The sequence below is a fragment of the Protopterus annectens genome, chromosome 3.part1, assembly GCF_019279795.1.
Source record: "Protopterus annectens isolate FY-2018-M chromosome 3.part1, PAN1.0, whole genome shotgun sequence".
Lineage (NCBI taxonomy): Eukaryota > Metazoa > Chordata > Ceratodontiformes > Protopteridae > Protopterus > Protopterus annectens.
The window spans coordinates 405,790,820-405,808,519 of record NC_056732.1 but is presented as its reverse complement, the minus strand read 5'-3'; the positions used below and the strand labels follow the sequence as shown (position 1 = coordinate 405,808,519).

Sequence of the window (17,700 nt, the reverse complement as noted above, 5' to 3'; positions counted from 1 at the left end):
TCCTTTCTTAGCTAAATTGGACGTCCTTTTTTGAGTGTTTTTCTGCTTTAGTTGGTCGTCTCTTCTGTTTCTTAAGCTCCGTTTTCTATGATAATTGATAGCATTTTGTAGGACCACTTGACCTCTTCCCAGCTTAATTTGTTTTGCAGAAATCCTTATTGCTTTTTTGATGATATTTTTTGATAGTGCTTTATCCATGTCATCTTGTGTCCTTTTGCTAGAACTTTACTGAAGCATTGTTTAGATGTGTCAGATTACCTGCTGATGTACACAGCAGTCATCTTTGGTTTGCATGACACTAAGCTAGTAATGAACCAATGTTTAAAGGTCAAAACGTAGTTATTGGGGGATGGATGGGTGATACGATGAGTGGACTCCCTAGTGAGGAATGGATGTTAGGTAGTTTTGAGACGTGTATGTGGAGACTATGAATGTGACCTACCCTAGTATTCATGGTAAATTTTTGATTTTAGATGTATACATACATACAGTACTATAGTAGTAGGATTTTTCAGGATTGTAGTGGGACAGTTAATGTTCTCATTTGTAGATTTCTTAATGTCATGCAGTGAAAGTTATTGTAAAGATTGACAAGTATGCAATTCAGCAGCTGTCATAAAAATAACTTGGCTCTTAATTTTTGATGCTGGGCATTTATTCCATTGCATTTCTTTTCTAAACAAACTTATTGTTATTAGGCTTAAAACCGGGTCAACGCAAGGTGTTATTTACATGTCTTAAGAGGAATGACAAACGTGAAGTGAAAGTTGCTCAGTTGGCTGGATCGGTTGCAGAAATGTCAGCTTATCACCATGGTGAGGTAGGTATTCGAGATAAATTGGGTTGGGCTGCCTAATAAGTGTAAGATTTCCTAGTTTGAAATTATTGACTGTTAAATGCCAGGATGGTACAATAATATGGAAAAATCATGGACAACATGGCAAGAGTGGATTCTTAAGAAGGTTATAGGCAGAAACTGATTGTAGTACTTTGCTGTTATGTGGATTCTGCATCATCATTAATTTTAATTAGTTCCTATGGGGCAGCCATTGTAAGATAACTTTTTCAGCCAGAACTTCTGCTTCACATTGTGATAGCATTTTGCCATTTCTTTTCCTTGAGTACATTAACATTGTGTGGTTAGAACTATAGTTCCTTGAATCCATACTTTGTGTCACTTAAATCTGTTATATTATAACAATGTTCTCTGGCTCTTTTGTAGTAAGCTCATGGGCAGTTTGTTTTTTAGAAGATTAGCATGGCTCAGTTTCTTGTTCTTGAGAAAAAAAAGTGACAACACTGACATTGAAAGAATGGGATGGGGATACCAGTTATTCAAAAAGCATGAAGACTAGTATATGCTTAAATGTATGCTTTATATTTTCCAAAGCTTCAAATAGATATTGGTATTCCTTTTATTGATATTTTTGATGCTTTATTTTCTATGTTTAAGTTAGTAAGCTGACTGGACCCAAATATCCCCTTTAAGGGGGGCAACCCAAGCCCACTGTCTGGTCAAGTGATTTGCTTGGCGTCGCACAATAGGTTAATGGAGGTGGAAGAACTCAAACCCTGTACTCCTTGAGTATAGAAAGCAGCTCATTAACAAATCAAAGCCTTAATCCTGTGTGCTAACTGCAGGTGATGCTGCCCCTCATCCTCACACCTTGTAAATGTGATTTATTTGCTTTAGTCTTCATGATATCACAGTAAATTTAGAAATTTGATTTTTGCCCATTTTGCCAGTTCTTCAGAAAGCATTCATAATCTTCTCATAGTTGAGATGAATGGTGTGTGTGCTGAACTAAGGGGTGCAGCCCTCTATAAAGCCCCAGAAGCCTGCATCCCCTCTCTCTGTAAAGTCCTAGTAGTTAGCAAATCTTTAGGCTGGACAAGGAAAGGTGAACATTGACAATGAACTGCTCAATTCACAGTCTTAATGGAGCAGTTGTATGTCTCCACCCCAAAATACAATTTTGACAATGTAATGGAGCTTCTACTGTTGAGGATACAGAGATGCTTAATGGAATGATTTATTTACTATTTTTAGTATGTGTTGGTTAGTGTTGGGAGTACTGTGTAGTGTAGACGTGATGTTTACTGGCATGGTTAGCTAGTGAAAAGTTCATCAGTTAGAGTAACTGTATCTCTCACGCAGTGTCTGTGTTAGCCATGAGTAAGTGTTTTTAGTAAAGAAGAGGCAGTGGCTAAACTGCCTGCAGCTGCTTAGAACAAGTAAGGGTGCCATGGAAGGGACTAGAGTAAACTCTATACCCATGTTGCAGACTGAAGCAAGGGACTGAGTAGTACTAGATGGACTGAGTGATGTTAGGAGAGGATGACCGTAAAGGGTGAAGCTTATCTAGGGGATGGCATGTGTGTGAGGTAGGTAGCTATGGCAAGGCCTGTAAGGTAAGCAATGGCTAATATACACCAACAATACTGGGAAGAGGTCTGAACCTGTGAGGATGACTATATTTAGAAAATTATTGCCAATATTTGTTATGAAATGCCACTGGGAATAAATTGTTAAATAGATGGGATTATGTTATTTTTTATTAACTTGCCACTTCAGTTTTTTTTTCCATGCTTCAGATAGTAAAACTCATTGATAAGATGAGTAATTAACTGTTGCAGTAATAGCTTTTGAGATTCTACTGTGCAGAAGCCTGAAGCCGGCCCAAATACTGGAAAATGTTGTCTTGCCCCATAGCCCGGTGAATGCCCTTCCATTCGACATCAGGACTGTAAAGGTTTAGCTGCCAGTGCCATTTTCAGTTCTTTCTTGCTAAGTTCAGTGGCATTTCATGTACTGGTTACATTGGTCTGTCCTGAAGCCGGTTTGTAGATTGCTTAGAAGTCAAAAAGTCCTTCCAACAGTTGCCTAGTGTATGGAAAACAGATTTCCCAATGGGATTTCTATGCGGTCTCTTCCGTCATGGTCTGGAGCACGACATGTCCATTTGTCTCCACTGAATGTTCTTTACCCCTTGCACTATTGGCAAAGGGCCAAATCCTTTTACAGGTTCTTTTCTCTTGTGTATATTTATCTCTATGTTGCAGTAGGTTGTACAGCGGTCAGCAGTTCTACAGAACAGCACAAGCCACACAGATGTTTTCTACTTGTATCTAAAAGGTTCCTGCCCAAATAGGAATCTGACAGTTAGCTAATGCACACAACAATGACACAGAGCTGATTGGCCAGGACAGAATGGCTACCGCTCCTTCTCTCATCAGGACCAGTCAGCATTTACACTCCCAACACAGATGCAAACAGTCTTGGGATCTTTGTAGGTTTTACTTAGGACCCAGTTGGTGAAAATTATTGATAGTAGTTTTGTCCTTTTATCTGTCTTTCACTCTGTGTTGCAGCTAATAGCACAGTGGTCAGTAGCTCAGCATAGCTCAGAAGTAGTAGAGCTTTGAGTCGCATAAATATCTTCCCTTGAAAAAAGTGTCCTACCAAAGCAGGAATCAGCCAGTTGACAGACTTACAGGTATAACCCACAACAGAAATGGGCATGACAAAATGACAACTTGCTGCTACTCTCACCAGGAGTAGTAGGCATCCATTCCCAAATCCCAGAGGTCATGTCAGACTTCATGCTGGTTGCAGATGATAAAACGAGTTGGTAAAAGTCCTTTCCTTTTTCTTTGTGTCGGTGTTGCCAAATTCTTCCTCTTGAGTCTAAGGAAGTACTCACTGGTCTAAAGAGGGAAACAGGAAGCTTGTTCATAGTTGATAACCTGTAGCTTTTTAGCCCCAAAAAAGGGCTAGTAACAAAGGGAAGAGCAGTATAGTCCTAGTCTTAGGTTTCCCCTGGGGCAGCAGTACTTCCAATGGAAGTTGCAGAGGACAAACCCCCAACTAAATCCCAGCTTTCAAAGGAAGTTGCGTGAAAATTTTTCCTGCAATTTCAGGCAGGGAGGATGATTATCATGGATCCTTGAGTCAATTCAACTGCTAGATTAGGGGTGTGCATCATTTACAGACCTTGTAGTGTTTCAAGGCAAGTCCGGTAGATGCCTAGATGTTTGCAGAATGTTTGTTTTTTTCCCCACAGGAAAGCCCCCCCCCCCCAATATTTTCCACTTGGGGAAAACATTTTTTAATTCCAACTTCTTCCTTGAGCCATAAAAGTTTTTATCATGTGTTAGTGGGTATGTGGACTGGTCATCATGGGTCTTTTTCATTCACATCCTGAGTCACAAAGGCAAGAGTAGATTCAAAATATTCGAGTAAGAAAAATCAACCAGCATATTTTTGGGTAGTGAGAGGAATGCAGATTACTGTAACTCCTTTCAGACAGTTATTGTAGGCCAAGAATGAGTCACAGATCTTGAAGGTGAGACACAGAAGTCTTAGTCACCTGAGTTAACATGCCTCGGAACCTGTAATCTATTCCAAGTTTAAAAGGTTTTGTGTTTTCAGTATACAAAAGTCAAAATTTTCTATCATTGTGTGTAGGCTGTATGCTATAGATATGTTTGTTTATATTCTCATCTGTTCTCTTCACCAGAAGTTACCTTAATTTGTGTACTTTGACCCTTTGATCTGTCACCTAGTGCACTTCTTTTCACCAATGGTTGTGTTTCTTATGTAAGAGTTCTGAGCATTTGTCTGACAAGCTGCTGCTGTCTGCCCCACGTAGAGAGGTTCTAGGGATTACTGTCAGTGTTATGCATTTGCAACTGATCTTTTTCCATCTATTCACTTTGCTGTGGGTCTTTTGATTAATCTACTTTCATGGTCTTTCTTGTTTTAGCCAGGCGACTCTATCTTTTCCAAAATTGAACCAGTTAGCCTTATCCAAAACCATATTTCCATAAGTAGCAATTACAGAAGGTGGTATATAGTCGGAACAGTATTAAGTGATGTAGTGCCTTACAAAGCCATGAATGTTCAAAAAGTTTGTCAGGTTGCAAATTAGGTGGTGATATTTGATGATCTGACCTCCAGTTGCTCTAATGTTGGGTTAAACCATGTTAAGAATTGGTACAAAGACAGTGGTCTCAAATGTTTTTTTAAAAAAAGTGGTCTAATTCACTTTGGTAAACTAAACACTTTCACATGTCATATAGATGACGCACCTTTCCAGTCAGACATTCTTACGGGATCTAGGCATTCTTATTGATTCTTTGTCCTTTGATCACGTCTCTACAGTAGCTGGGAGGGCCTGTCAGGCTCATCTGATTTCCAGAGACATCTCCTTTACATCTAGACAAGTCTTTTTTTCCTTTACTTATATCTCAATAGTCCCATAGTTCAGTATAATGTAATTTTTAGCATATATTTGTTGAAATATATTCATCTTGAGTGACCTCAGAGATTCATAAGTAAAAAGTTCATTTAGCTTCAAAAACCTTAGTTGTTAAAACAGTTTGCTGCAGCACTTTTCTCTTTACTCAGTCTCATATAGACTCCTCCATGGAGACTTGTGTCTAACGTCTTGAGCCATGAAACATCTCAGATGTCCTTCAAGGATGCATCTGCAGTCCTTACAAATGGGTTGTCCTGTCGTCAGGCAGCCCTTCGGTCGGCCGGATTCCAAAGTCTGGGTCTGGCCTCGGCTGGTGTCGCACTTCACCCGACGTCATAGCTGCAGTTATTCGGGTATAAAGGCATCAGCCGACGCCATTTTCCTCAGTCTTTCTTGCCGCGTGGCGCCCGAAGCAGAAGCTGTTCGCAAGTGCCGGTCTGTCAGAACCAGAGATTACTACTACCGAATACTTCTACTATTACCGAAGACTTCTAAAAAGCTAAGTACCCTGTTGAGGACTCTTTTTTTGCCTCAGCCGATGTCAGAAAAAGTGAATAACTGTTTAACTTGTAGGAAAAAAATACCTCATAAAGATTTCCTCTCTTACTGCTTACCTTGTTTAGGCCCAGACCACGACGTAGCAGCTTGTCTTGCCTGTGCTTCTTTTAACCGACGGACGCTTAGACGTCGGTCGAAATTTGCTGAGGAGTTTTTCGGCTCCGATTTTGCTTACATTATGCCGTCGGATCCTCCGACTACGCAAATATCTAAAAATCGCAAGGATAAGGACCGACACTCGCGGTCTGCGATTTCGGCCGAAACCACGGTTAAGCCAGCCGCGAGTGTCTCTGTTTCGGCTGAAACCGAGCAAGCGGTTCTTCATTCAGCCGAAAACTTACCTCCTTCCGAGGCCTCTTCCAACCTGGTGGAATCGGCTTCTGAAATCCCTCCTGCTCTTGCAGTTTCTCAGGAATTATCTGACACTATTCCCTTGGATATCTCTACCCCTGCACGTGGAGCTGCTAGGCCACCTGCATCCATGTCCATTAAGGCCTTTGCCAGTGCTTAAGCAGCTAAAACTACTAAATCTGTGCCTGCTAAGACCCCCTCTCACAGGCCTAGCTCTAGTTCACAAATGCTTAGTCTAGCAGAGGATCTCATTTCTTTAATCCGGGGATCCCAACCTCAACCAGACAGGGCCTCTCACCCACCTCCAGAGAAGAGGCCTAGAGCAGAGCCCCCTGAGCCAGTTTCTACAGATGATTCCTCTGATGATTCACATAATACAAACCCTCCAGAGGCTTCCTTCTCCCCTTATGAAGACTCTGATGCTGAAGAGTCCATTCCTTCTGCCTCTCCGCCTGAGGAATTTTCCTTTGGGGAAACCTTGCATGCTATGAGGGAACAATTTCAGTGGCAGGGCCAGGATTTTTCAGACTCTAGAAAAAGGCTTAGAACTTTTCTGCATTTACCACAACATAGGCCTTTAGCCATACCTCCAGTTCTCTCTGTTGTAGATGATGCATTTAATGATGCTTGTACTGCTCCCATGGACAAGATCAATTTGTTTGGCTCTCCTGCACAACAGGTGCTGAAGAAGATGGAAGAGAAGGCAAAATCTGTCCAAACAGTGAAAGATTTCTTACAGGTCCAACCTCCAAGGTTTAGCAGGAATTGGCCCTCCAAGAATTGGTCCTTTCCAGACTCCTCCAGAGCTCAGAGAGGCAGGAATAGGCGTTCAAGAGGCAGAAGTCAATCCAGGGGTGCCTACAGGGGACGCCAGTGGCAGGGTAACAACCAGCGAGGTGCAGCCACAGACACAGCCACCACCACTACAACAGAACAATCACAGTGACTTGGCTCTAGCACCGCCTACCAGGGAACAACTAGAAGCACCCTTGGGCGGGAAGCTAACTTTATTTTCAGTAAACTGGCATTACATCACAACAGACAAGTGGATTTTGCAGACAATAGACCAAGGTTACAGGTTTCACTTCCATACTCTACCAGGGAAGAGAGGAATGCCAAACCTACCTCCAAATCAAAAGGCAGAAGCTCTAAAACAAATAACTCAATTATTAAGGATGAGAGCTGTGGAAAAGGTACCATCTATGGAGCAAGGACAGGGATTTTACTCCAGACTCTTCCTGGTACCAAGAAAAGAAAGCAAATGGAGACCTATTCTCGACCTGTCCGCTTTAAACACCTTCCTCATTGTTCCAAAATTCAAAATGCTGACCCTACAGCAGCTTCTTCCCATGCTGGGCAAGGAGTCTTGGCTGGTAACTCTAGATCTCAAGGAGGCATACCTGCACGTCCCCATATGACCAAATTGCAGAAGATACCTCAGATTTCTTGCAGGATCAGAGCATTATCAATTCTCAGCATTGCCCTTTGACTTATCTACTGCGCCCAGAGTGTTCACGAAATGCCTGGCATCAGTAATTGCTCATTGCAGGCTTCAGGGAATCCAAATCTACCCTTACCTGGACGACTGCCTGATACAAGCGGACCACAAAAACAAGCTAGCAGAAGACTTGAAAAGGGTCATTTACCTACTACAAGCCCTGGGATACACAGTCAATATAAAAAAGTCAAGGCTGATACCATCCCAAAGGATAACCTTTTCGGGTGCAGAGCTGGACACATCGAGACAAATGGCATTCCTAACAGTAGAAAAACAGGAGCAACTCCCTCTCTACTTCTTGGCATTAACAAAGCAGAACCATCTAACAGCAAGAAAAGTCCTGCAAGCCTTGGGTTTCATGGCATCCTGCATAATATTGGTTCAACATGCCAGACTGCATATGAGAAAGTTACAGTGGTACCTAAGGAATTTATGGTCTCAGCACAAGCACAGCCTAGAAACCCAAATTCCAATAATTCCATGCCTGAAGCAAGAATTCCAATGGTGGGCTCAGGCCTGTCAATCAAACAAAGGATTGCCCTTCAACAACGCTCAACCAAGCCAAACCATCACAACAGACGCCTCAGACCTCGGTTGGGGGGCACACATGCTGGACAAGTGCATACAAGGTTTATGGACTCAAGACCAGCTGCACCTACACATAAATCAAAAGGAAATGCTGGCAGTAAAACTGGCAATTCAGACATTCAGACCATTTCTTCGACAAGGTCAACTGTTAAGGACAAGACAGTACCACAGTTATGTGGTACATCAACAAACAGGGAGGCACACATTCATACCCTCTATGCCGGATGGCAATGGACCTCTGAAATGTGGCCCTGAGTTACAACATTCGGTTACAAGCAATTTTTGTACCAGGAAAAGAAAACATTCTAGCAGACATGCTAAGCAGAACTACCACGGATGCCCACGAATGGATGCTGCATCCGGACATCTTCAAAGCCATTACAAGAAAATGGGGACTCCCACAAATAGACTTATTTGCATCCCCACGCAATCACCAACTAAAGAAATTCTGCACAAGGACGTACCACCCACTTGCTTGGAAGGTGGACTCCCTATCTTTCAGTTGGAAAAACCTGACAGCATATGCATTCCCACCACTTCCTTTGATGCACAAGGTGCTATTGAAGATCAAAGAGGACCGTCCAAGGATCATTCTGATAGCTCCAGACTGGCCAAGACAACATTGGTACCCATTACTGAGGAGCATGTCTCGGGAACAAATACGGCCCCTACCCCTTGTTCCCTTGCTGTTAACACAGAACAACTACAACACCCTGCATCCAAACCTGAAAACACTGCAGCTGACTGCCTGGAACATTGCATAAGAACAAATAACCCAAATTTATCCCAAAGGGTTAAAGACATTATCTTGGAGGCTCGCAGACCCTCAACAAGAAAAATTATTCAGCAAAATGGAAAAGATATTTCATTTGGAGTACTGCAAAAGGAGAAGATGTGTCACTGGTAAACATAGCCAACATCCTGGAATACTTGGCAGAGCTCTTCCACAAAGGCCTGTCCTATTCTTCCATTAAGATTCATGCATCAGCTATTTCAGCAGAATACGACTTGGATCCTCCAGTCTTCTCACATCCTCTGCTCTGGCAGTTTCTGAGAGGAATTAAAAATGTAAAACCACCTAGGAAACCACCATTGCCAGCATGGGACTTGAACTTTGTGCTAGAAAAATTGACACTCCCTCCTTTCGAACCAGCAGCAACAGCAGAATTACAATACTTATCATGGAAAACTGCTTTCCTGCTGGCAATCACTTCAGCAAGAAGGGTATCTGAGCTACAGGCATTAATGGCAGTACAGCCCTTTTTGATCTTCCATCAAGATAGTGTCCATGAGAACAAATCCTACTTTTATGCCTAAGGTGGTCTCCAGAGTATCTTTGAATCAGGCTATCCACCTACCTACATTCTTCCACAACCCACAGAACAGGGGAGAAAGACTGTTGCATACCTTGGATGTGCATAGACAATTACGCTACTACCTGGACAGGACCAAGGGCAATAGAAAAACTGACCAGCTACTGGTAGCATATGCAACAGGAATGGAAGGAAAAGCAATTTCAAAACAGACAATCTCTAAGTGGATAGGAAATTGCATTAGATTTTGTTACTTCTACCATGGGAAGAAAACTCCACAAAACCTCAGGCCGCACTCTACAAGGGCTACAGCCACTACCACAGCTTTTCTACGAGGAGTGGCTACCAAAGACATTTTAGAGGCTGCTACTTGGAGCTCCGTGCATACATTTGCCAAGCATTATAATTTACCTTTATACTCTAGATCCCGAGCAGATTTTGCCACTGCTGTTTTGCAAGGGATCTTAACTACACCATAATTTCATTTCTCCTCCTCCCCCAGTTTGGCTATGGTATTCTACCCATTTGTAAGGACTGCAGATGCATCCTTGAAGGACATAGTACAGTTTTGTACCTACCATAAATGTAGATGTCCGATAGGAATGCATCTGCAGTCAGGATTACCCACCCTCCTTCCCCTCTGTGGTACTCCTAGGGTAATTGCCCATCTTGTAGCTTGCTGGGGGAAATCTATTATGGTGTATTTGTTTGTATATATGTACATACATGCTTATTTTTTGTTTGCTCTCTACTATTTGGAACCATTTGCATTTATCCAAATTTAGCCTTCCTAGAGGGCACCTAGCATCTGGGGCAAGAAACACTGAGGAAAATGGCGTCGGCTGATGCCTTTATACCCGAATAACTGCAGCTATGACGTCGGGTGAAGTGCGACACCAGCCGAGGCCAGACCCAGACTTTGGAATCCGGCCGACCGAAGGGCTGCCTGACGACAGGACAACCCATTTGTAAGGACTGCAGATGCATTCCTATCGGACATCTACATTTATGGTAGGTACAAAACTGTACTATCTCGTATTCCAACTTATTCACCCACCTCTGGAACAAACTTCCACTACATGTGTAGCAGAGACTAGCATCCTTGCCACTTCAAGGTAAACCTAGTTAATTGAATGAGCAGCCACAGTTTCTCCAGTCTAGCTTTTCTTGCCCTCATTAAGAGTGGAAGGAACTTTCAAATGTTTTGTTTTTGTCTAGGTTTGCAATGGTCTGCAGACTGCCTAGTACTTGCCTGTGAGCCTATAAAGATCGCTATTACAGTATAATTTAACATGTATGAGAATAAGCCATAGGTGGATATCTGGCCAGACGTCCATAGCCTTGCAAATCTTCAGAGTGGAAATAAACCCAGAAATCCAGAAACTATTAGAAGGGTACAAGTTGGAAAAAGGAGAGCAGGCCACGTTCTCAGGTTCTTTTTTGATGTGTCAGAGGGATTGGTAATACCTTATCTAGGCAGGGACTGATAACAAGTACCCATTTTTGGTATATATTTTTTTCTGGTGCTGTTGTCAGTTTACTCTGGTTTTGTAGTACTTTTTTTTAACTAAGCATGGCCTCTTTTAAAAGTGATATTTGAGTTCTTTCTGAATTTGGTGATAGAAAATTGCCAGTAAACGTGCCTGTGGGAAGCTGGTTTGACCAAGGGCTATTAACTTCAGTGCCATTTTTTATCTCCTTGTAAAGCTCAGAGAACATTGTACAGTTTTATAAAAAGAAGTATTAGCTGCTGTTGAACACCTAATGCTTCTGACCTTAAGGAAGGGGATGTCACTAGCTCCTCTCTTAGCAGTTCATAAAAAAAAAAAAAAAGGGAGGGGGGGGGCAAAAATCTAAGTGCCTTCATCCTGGACATCTGCTGCAGCCTTTTTTTTTTTTTTTTTTTTTTTTATAGACTCTCTGTGGAGGATTGCTTTGCTGCCACCCCCTTCTGCTTTAGGTACTAACCTCCTGCCAAAAAGAAAAGGCGAAGAGAGGAAACGAGAACTGGCATATCATTCCAGACAGCTGTGCTCCTCTATTGACAAAGTGTGGGTGGAGTCTCTTTCCTCTTGCTATCTCAAAACAGGCTTTGTACCACGACAATGGAGCACTGCAGGTGTTATCCCACTTCACAAGGGTAGACCTTCAACCAACCCCAAAAACTGCAGACTTATTAGTCAGACTGGTCTAATGTGCAAAACCATGGAACCAGTTAAGTGCTCAACAAAGACATAGGCAAACTTCAGACGCTGGACACAACTCAGTTTGGTTTTGTTAAGGGAAGATCATACCTACTAAACCTGGAAAACTACTTTGAGAAGGTCATAAGGCAATGGATTAGGAAAAAAAAATGTGCATGCCACCTACCTTGACTATCTAAGATATTCAGTACAGTTTTCTACTCTGGTATAGTTGATAATCTCACCAAATTGGACATAAACCCACTACATAACTCAGTGGATTGCCGATTGGCTCACAGGATCCAAGAAGTCAGGGCTGATGAGACCACCTCCGCCAAGAGGCAGGTCACCAGTGGAGTACCACAGGGCCCCATGCTGAGATCTCTTCTATCTGGCATTGACTTCTCGAGAGTGGAGGCTAATGTCTAAGGCCTTTGACCAAGGTCGCAGAGGATTACGAATTGGGAGCTGTCCTAGTCCCCCCCCCCCATGAAACACATCTTACAAGAGGGTCTAACACAGATAAATGACTGGTGCCAAAGTCACAAATTAAAACTCAATGCCAAGAAATGCATTGTAATGTCCTTTGGGAAACTGCTACCTAGGCTAATTACTCCATGAGTAAGACAGCCCTAAGAGTTGACCCAGTAGTCAGGAATCTGGGAACACATGTAATCAGTGATCTGGCCTTTGACCAGCATGTGGCCGAGGTAGTAAGAAAATCATTCTATGTCGCCCAGCTTGTACGTATGGGCATGGTACCCAAGTCCAGGAAGGTTTAATGCCACTTTATCCAGCCCTTATCAGACCCATCATTGAGAGTAATGCCGAAGAACATGCAACAGTTGGAGCGCCTCCAAAGGTTCCTTACCAGAAGAATCCAGAGTATAAATACATTGTCATATGGATTGCCTTAAAGCCCTATCTCCTCTGTCTCACAAAGTACGTTGAATGCATTTTTGCCACTGAGTTTTAGCCCATGGCTTTGGAACCAGTCATTGTCTGTATTAAACTCTGAAAAGTGTTGGTGTCTTGGGAGGAATCTGTAATAACCTTCAACTTATAGTTATCTGAGAACTTGGTGAGACAGAGGCCTTGAACATTACCATCTTTGAAGTATTTGCAGATTATACTGCAGTGCTTTATAGTTTATTGGATAGATTGGATACTAATGTGAATTTGTATCACATAAGACACAGCTCAGTATAACAGATTATGGATAAAGCAGTATGTGGCTGTAAGGCATATTAATTTGCTTTATACTGAACAATTTTTGCATTTCATGTTTAGCTGGATTAGCTACCGAATCAATTTTTTTTTTTGCTTCTAAAGTTCTGCTAGTTTTAATTCTGCTGATATTATACTTCACTTTTATCTGAGTCATTTTATCCAAGGACATCTTTCTTTGCTCATTTGCCTAGACATGAATAATTTTCTTTATTCTTTAAATCTACGTTTAACGTAGATGTTCGTGTTTCACTGTTGCAGTCATTAGATTTGGGTAATCTGCTGGCAGGTTGCCCTCAGTGTGCCTGAATTCCAAAGTCTTGGGTCCTGCGTCAGTTGCTGTCTTCTCTTCCATGACGTCAGATCGTCAGGGGTATAAAACATGCAGCCGATGCCATTTTCTCCAGTCTTTCTCGCCGCGCGGTGCCTGAAGCAGAAGCATTTCGCAATTGCCGGTCGGCCGACTACTGAAATCTTCGAGCTTGAGTTTCAGAACCGAAGTCTTCACTAAAGCTATGTACCCCGTTGGGGAAACTTTTTTCTTGCTTTTTACCGATGTCAGAAAAAGTTAATAATTGTATTACTTGTGGGAAGCAGATACCTCATAAGGATTTCCATTTATACTGTATTCCTTGCCTAGGCCCTGATCACAACGTGCATGGCTGTCTGTTTAGTGCTAGATGTTACCAACACACTATTAAGCGTCGGTATATTTTTGCATCTAAGTATTCTGGTAACAGATTTAACTACCCAGAAATGTCATTGGATAACAATCCGACTACCGGAGTACATAAAAAACGCAAAGAAAAGGACAGAGAAAGGCAGTTGAGATCCAAAGCCGACGAAGAAGCTTCTCCTAAGCCAGTCGCCGGTGCTCAGGCGCTTTCGCAGCCTCTGATACCCACTACCTTCGAGTTGCAGGCCTCTACCGACACCCATGTGGAGTGTGGCATGCTGCAAGATACTCAAGGTATTGGACCGACGAATGCATCTCCCTCGGATGGGTCCTGAGCCGCGGAGCAGGCACTGGCTTCTGAGGGTGTATTCAGACCTCAACATTTGTACATCAAACCAACGAAAGCTGCAAAACCAAAGGCAAAGACACCTTCTAAAACTAAAAAAAGATGCCTGAGCCACGTGCACAGGCCTCTATGCCTAAAAAACAGATGATCAAAACGGCTGAAGACCTTATTACTTTGATCAGGGGTACCCATCCCCCTCCAGATAAGAGGCCTTGGCATGACACTGACTGAATCTTCAGATCAGGTTTCTATTTCTTCTGATGTCCTTCAAGGATGCATCTGCAGTCATCACATATGGGTTGTCCTGCCTCAGGAAGCCCTTCGGTCGGCCGGATTCCAAAGTCTGGGTCCGGCGTTGGCTGATGTCGCCCTTTCCCTGACGTCAGAGCGCCTGGGGTATAAAAGCGTCAGCCGACGCCATCTTCCCCAGTCTTTCTTGCCGCGTGGTGCCCGAAGCAGAAGCATTTCCCAAGTGCCAGTCGGCCAGCGCCTGTAATTCAGCTACCGAAGACTTCAAAAGTTAAGTACCCCGTTGGGGACTCTTTCTTGCCTCAGCCGATGTCAGATAAAGTTAATAATTGTTTAACTTGTGGGAAACAAATACCTCATAAGGATTTCCACTCTTACTGCTTCCCCTGCCTAGGCCCAGACCACGACGTCTCGGCCTGTTCAGCCTGTGCTTCCTTCAACTGACGCACTCTTAGACATCGGGCGGAGTTTGCAGAGGAATTTTTTGGGGCTAGTTTTTCATACAATATGCCGTCTGAGACTCCGACTTCACATTTAACAAAGAAACGGAAGGACAAGGACCGACACACGCGGGCTGCGGTTTCGGCTGAAACCATGGCCAGGCCTACCGCGAGTGTCTCGGTCTCGGCTGAAACAGAGTCCTTGGTACTTCCGACCCCCGAAACCGCTCAACCGACAACCTCGGCCCCGGAGGCCCCTGCTGAGTCGGTTATTGAATTTCCTTCAGAAACTGGTGTCTTGGAAACTTCCAACACCATTCCTCTAGACAAAACTACACCAGCACGTGGTGCAGCTAGGCCTCCTGCATCCATGTCCATAAAGGCATTCACCAGGGCTAAAGCTGCTAAACATACAAAAGATATGCCTCCCAGGGTTATTCCTCAGGGATTCTCTACAAGTTCACAGATTCTAACTTTAGCAGAGGACCTTATTTCCTTAATTAGGGGCTTTCAACCCCATCCGGACAGGGGCTCTCAACCCCCTCTAGACAAAAGGCCCAGGGTTGAGCCCTCTGATCCCCACTCCTCAGAGGAGGCCTCTGATGGCTCTGCTCTCTCGGACTACCAGGAGGAGGCTTTTTCGGCCTACGAGGATTCTGATGCAGAGGAATCAATCCCCTCGGCCTCCCCTCCTGAAGAACTATCCTTCGGGGAGACCCTTCACACTATGAGAGAGCATTTCAAATGGCAGGGCCAGGAATTCTCTGATTCCAGGAAAAGATTAAGAACTTTTCTGCATTTACCTCAGCATAGACCTTTGGCTATTCCTCCTGTTTTGAATGTCATTGATGATGTGTACTCTGAGTCTAGCATAACCCCTGACACTCTTCCCCCGGCCCCTGTCAAACCCGATAGGTACTACAGGGTCCCGGACTCGCATCTTTTTCTTTACAAGGCCCACTCTGCTGATCCAGAAACTATTTCCCAGGGCCCTAAAGGGGTTGCAGCTGCCACTACTAAAAATCCACTCCCCTCTGAAAGGGTGTCCAGGGCTTTAGAGCGATGGGGTAAAAAAGTGTATACTTCTGCTACTCTTTCTATGAGGGCATTAAATTGTCAATTTCATATCATACAGTACAAATAGTATTTGTTAGATGAATTGCATAAGAAACTGTCTTCACCTGAACCCCTATATCGCAAATCTCTTCAGGATCTGGTACATAACTCCCAGCAGGTTAGCAACCATTCCTTACAGTGTGGTTATGATGCATTGGAAGCTTCATGTAGGTCAGCTATGACAGGTGCAGTCATACATAGGCATGCTTGGCTGAAGGAACAATCTCTGCCAGACCATGTTAAAGCTAAGCTTCTGGATGCTCCACTGGAAAAGCAAAAGTTATTTGGCTCCACTGCTCAAGAGGTCTTAAAGAAATTTGAGGAAAAGGCAAAATCTGTACAAACAGTCAAAGATTTTCTACAAGTCCAACCACCAAGATTCAGCAGAAATTGGCCTACCAAGAATTGGTCCTTTCCGGACACAGAAAGATTTCAGAGAGGCAAGAACAGGCGTGCCAGAGGTAGAGGGCAAGCTAGAGGCTCCTACAGAGGACGCCAATGGCAGCCTCCCAACCAGAGAGGTAGTGCAGGACCTACAACTGCTGCACAAGGACAGACTCAATGACTTTGCTTTGACTCTACCAACCAGGGCTCAATTAGAAGCACCTTTGGGCAGAAAGCTTTCTTTATTCTCAGAAAATTGGCACAGTATTACAAGAGACAAATGGACACTGCAAATAATAGACAAAGGATACAGGTTCCATTTTCACACATTGCCAAAAAGAAAAGGCATGCCAGACCTGCCACCAAATCAAAGGGCAGAGGCTTTGAAACAAATCTCCAACTTAATGCAAATGAAAGCTATAGAAAAAGTTCCTCTTTCAGAACAAGGCCAAGGATTTTATTCCAGACTATTCCTTGTTCCAAGAAAAGAAAATCAATGGAGGCCTATTCTCGACTTGTCCGCACTGAATACTTACCTCATTGTGCCAAAATTCAAAATGCTGACTCTACAGCAACTCCTTCCCATGCTGGAACTCCTTCCCATGCTGGGCAAGGGGTCTTGGCTGGTGACTCTAGACCTCAAGGAGGCATACCTGCATGTCCCTATCAGACAAAGTTGCAGAAGACACCTCAGATTTCTTGCAGGTTCAGAGCATTATCAATTCTCAGCATTGCCCTTTGGCTTATCTACTGCGCCCAGAGTATTCACGAAATGCCTGGCATCAGTAATTGCACACTGCAGACTTCAGGGGATTCAAATATACCCATATCTAGACGACTGCCTTATACAAGCGGACAGCCAACAAACTTTGGTAAAGGACTTGAATTATGCCATCCACCTACTGCAGGCCTTGGGATATACAGTCAACATTCACAAATCAAGACTTGTTCCATCCCAATGAATAACTTTTCTGGGTGCGGATCTAGACACAACCACCCAAATGGCTTTTCTCACAGAAGAAAAACAAAGACAACTACCGGATTACTTCAAGAATCTGACAAGACAAACTCAGCTGACTGCAAGGAAAATCCTGCAGGCCCTGGGTTACATGGCATCTTGCATTCTTCTGATTCCACAAGCAAGGCTGCATATGAGGAAACTACAATGGTACCTAAGGAGTTTATGGACTCAGCACAGTCACAGCTTAGAAGCTTTGATCCCACTCATTCCATGCCTCCAAAAGGAATTTCTGTGGTGGGCTCAAGCAAGCCAGTCAAACAGGGGTCTGCCCTTCAGCAAGCCAATAGCCAGCCAAACCATTACAATGGACGCTTCAGACCACGGTTGGGGAGCACACATGGAGGGCAGATGTACTCAAGGACTATGGTCACAAAAGGAGCTACGCATGCACATAAACCAAAAGGAAATGCTGGCAGTGATGCATGCAATCGAGGCCTTCAAACTCTTTCTGCATCAAGGCCACCTGCTAATACGGACAGACAACACCAC

At 43.5% G+C, this 17,700-nt stretch overlaps 1 protein-coding gene across 1 annotated transcript in view; it reads left to right on the top strand.

Moving 5' to 3' along the window:
* Positions 1-17,700, top strand: part of TOP2B (DNA topoisomerase II beta) — a gene marked incomplete in the record, with an annotated part of 2,991,925 nt that overhangs the window by 1,474,662 nt on the left and 1,499,563 nt on the right. The window contains 1 exon segment of the mRNA XM_044066877.1: positions 699-820. Coding sequence (XP_043922812.1) covers positions 699-820 — 122 coding nt within the window.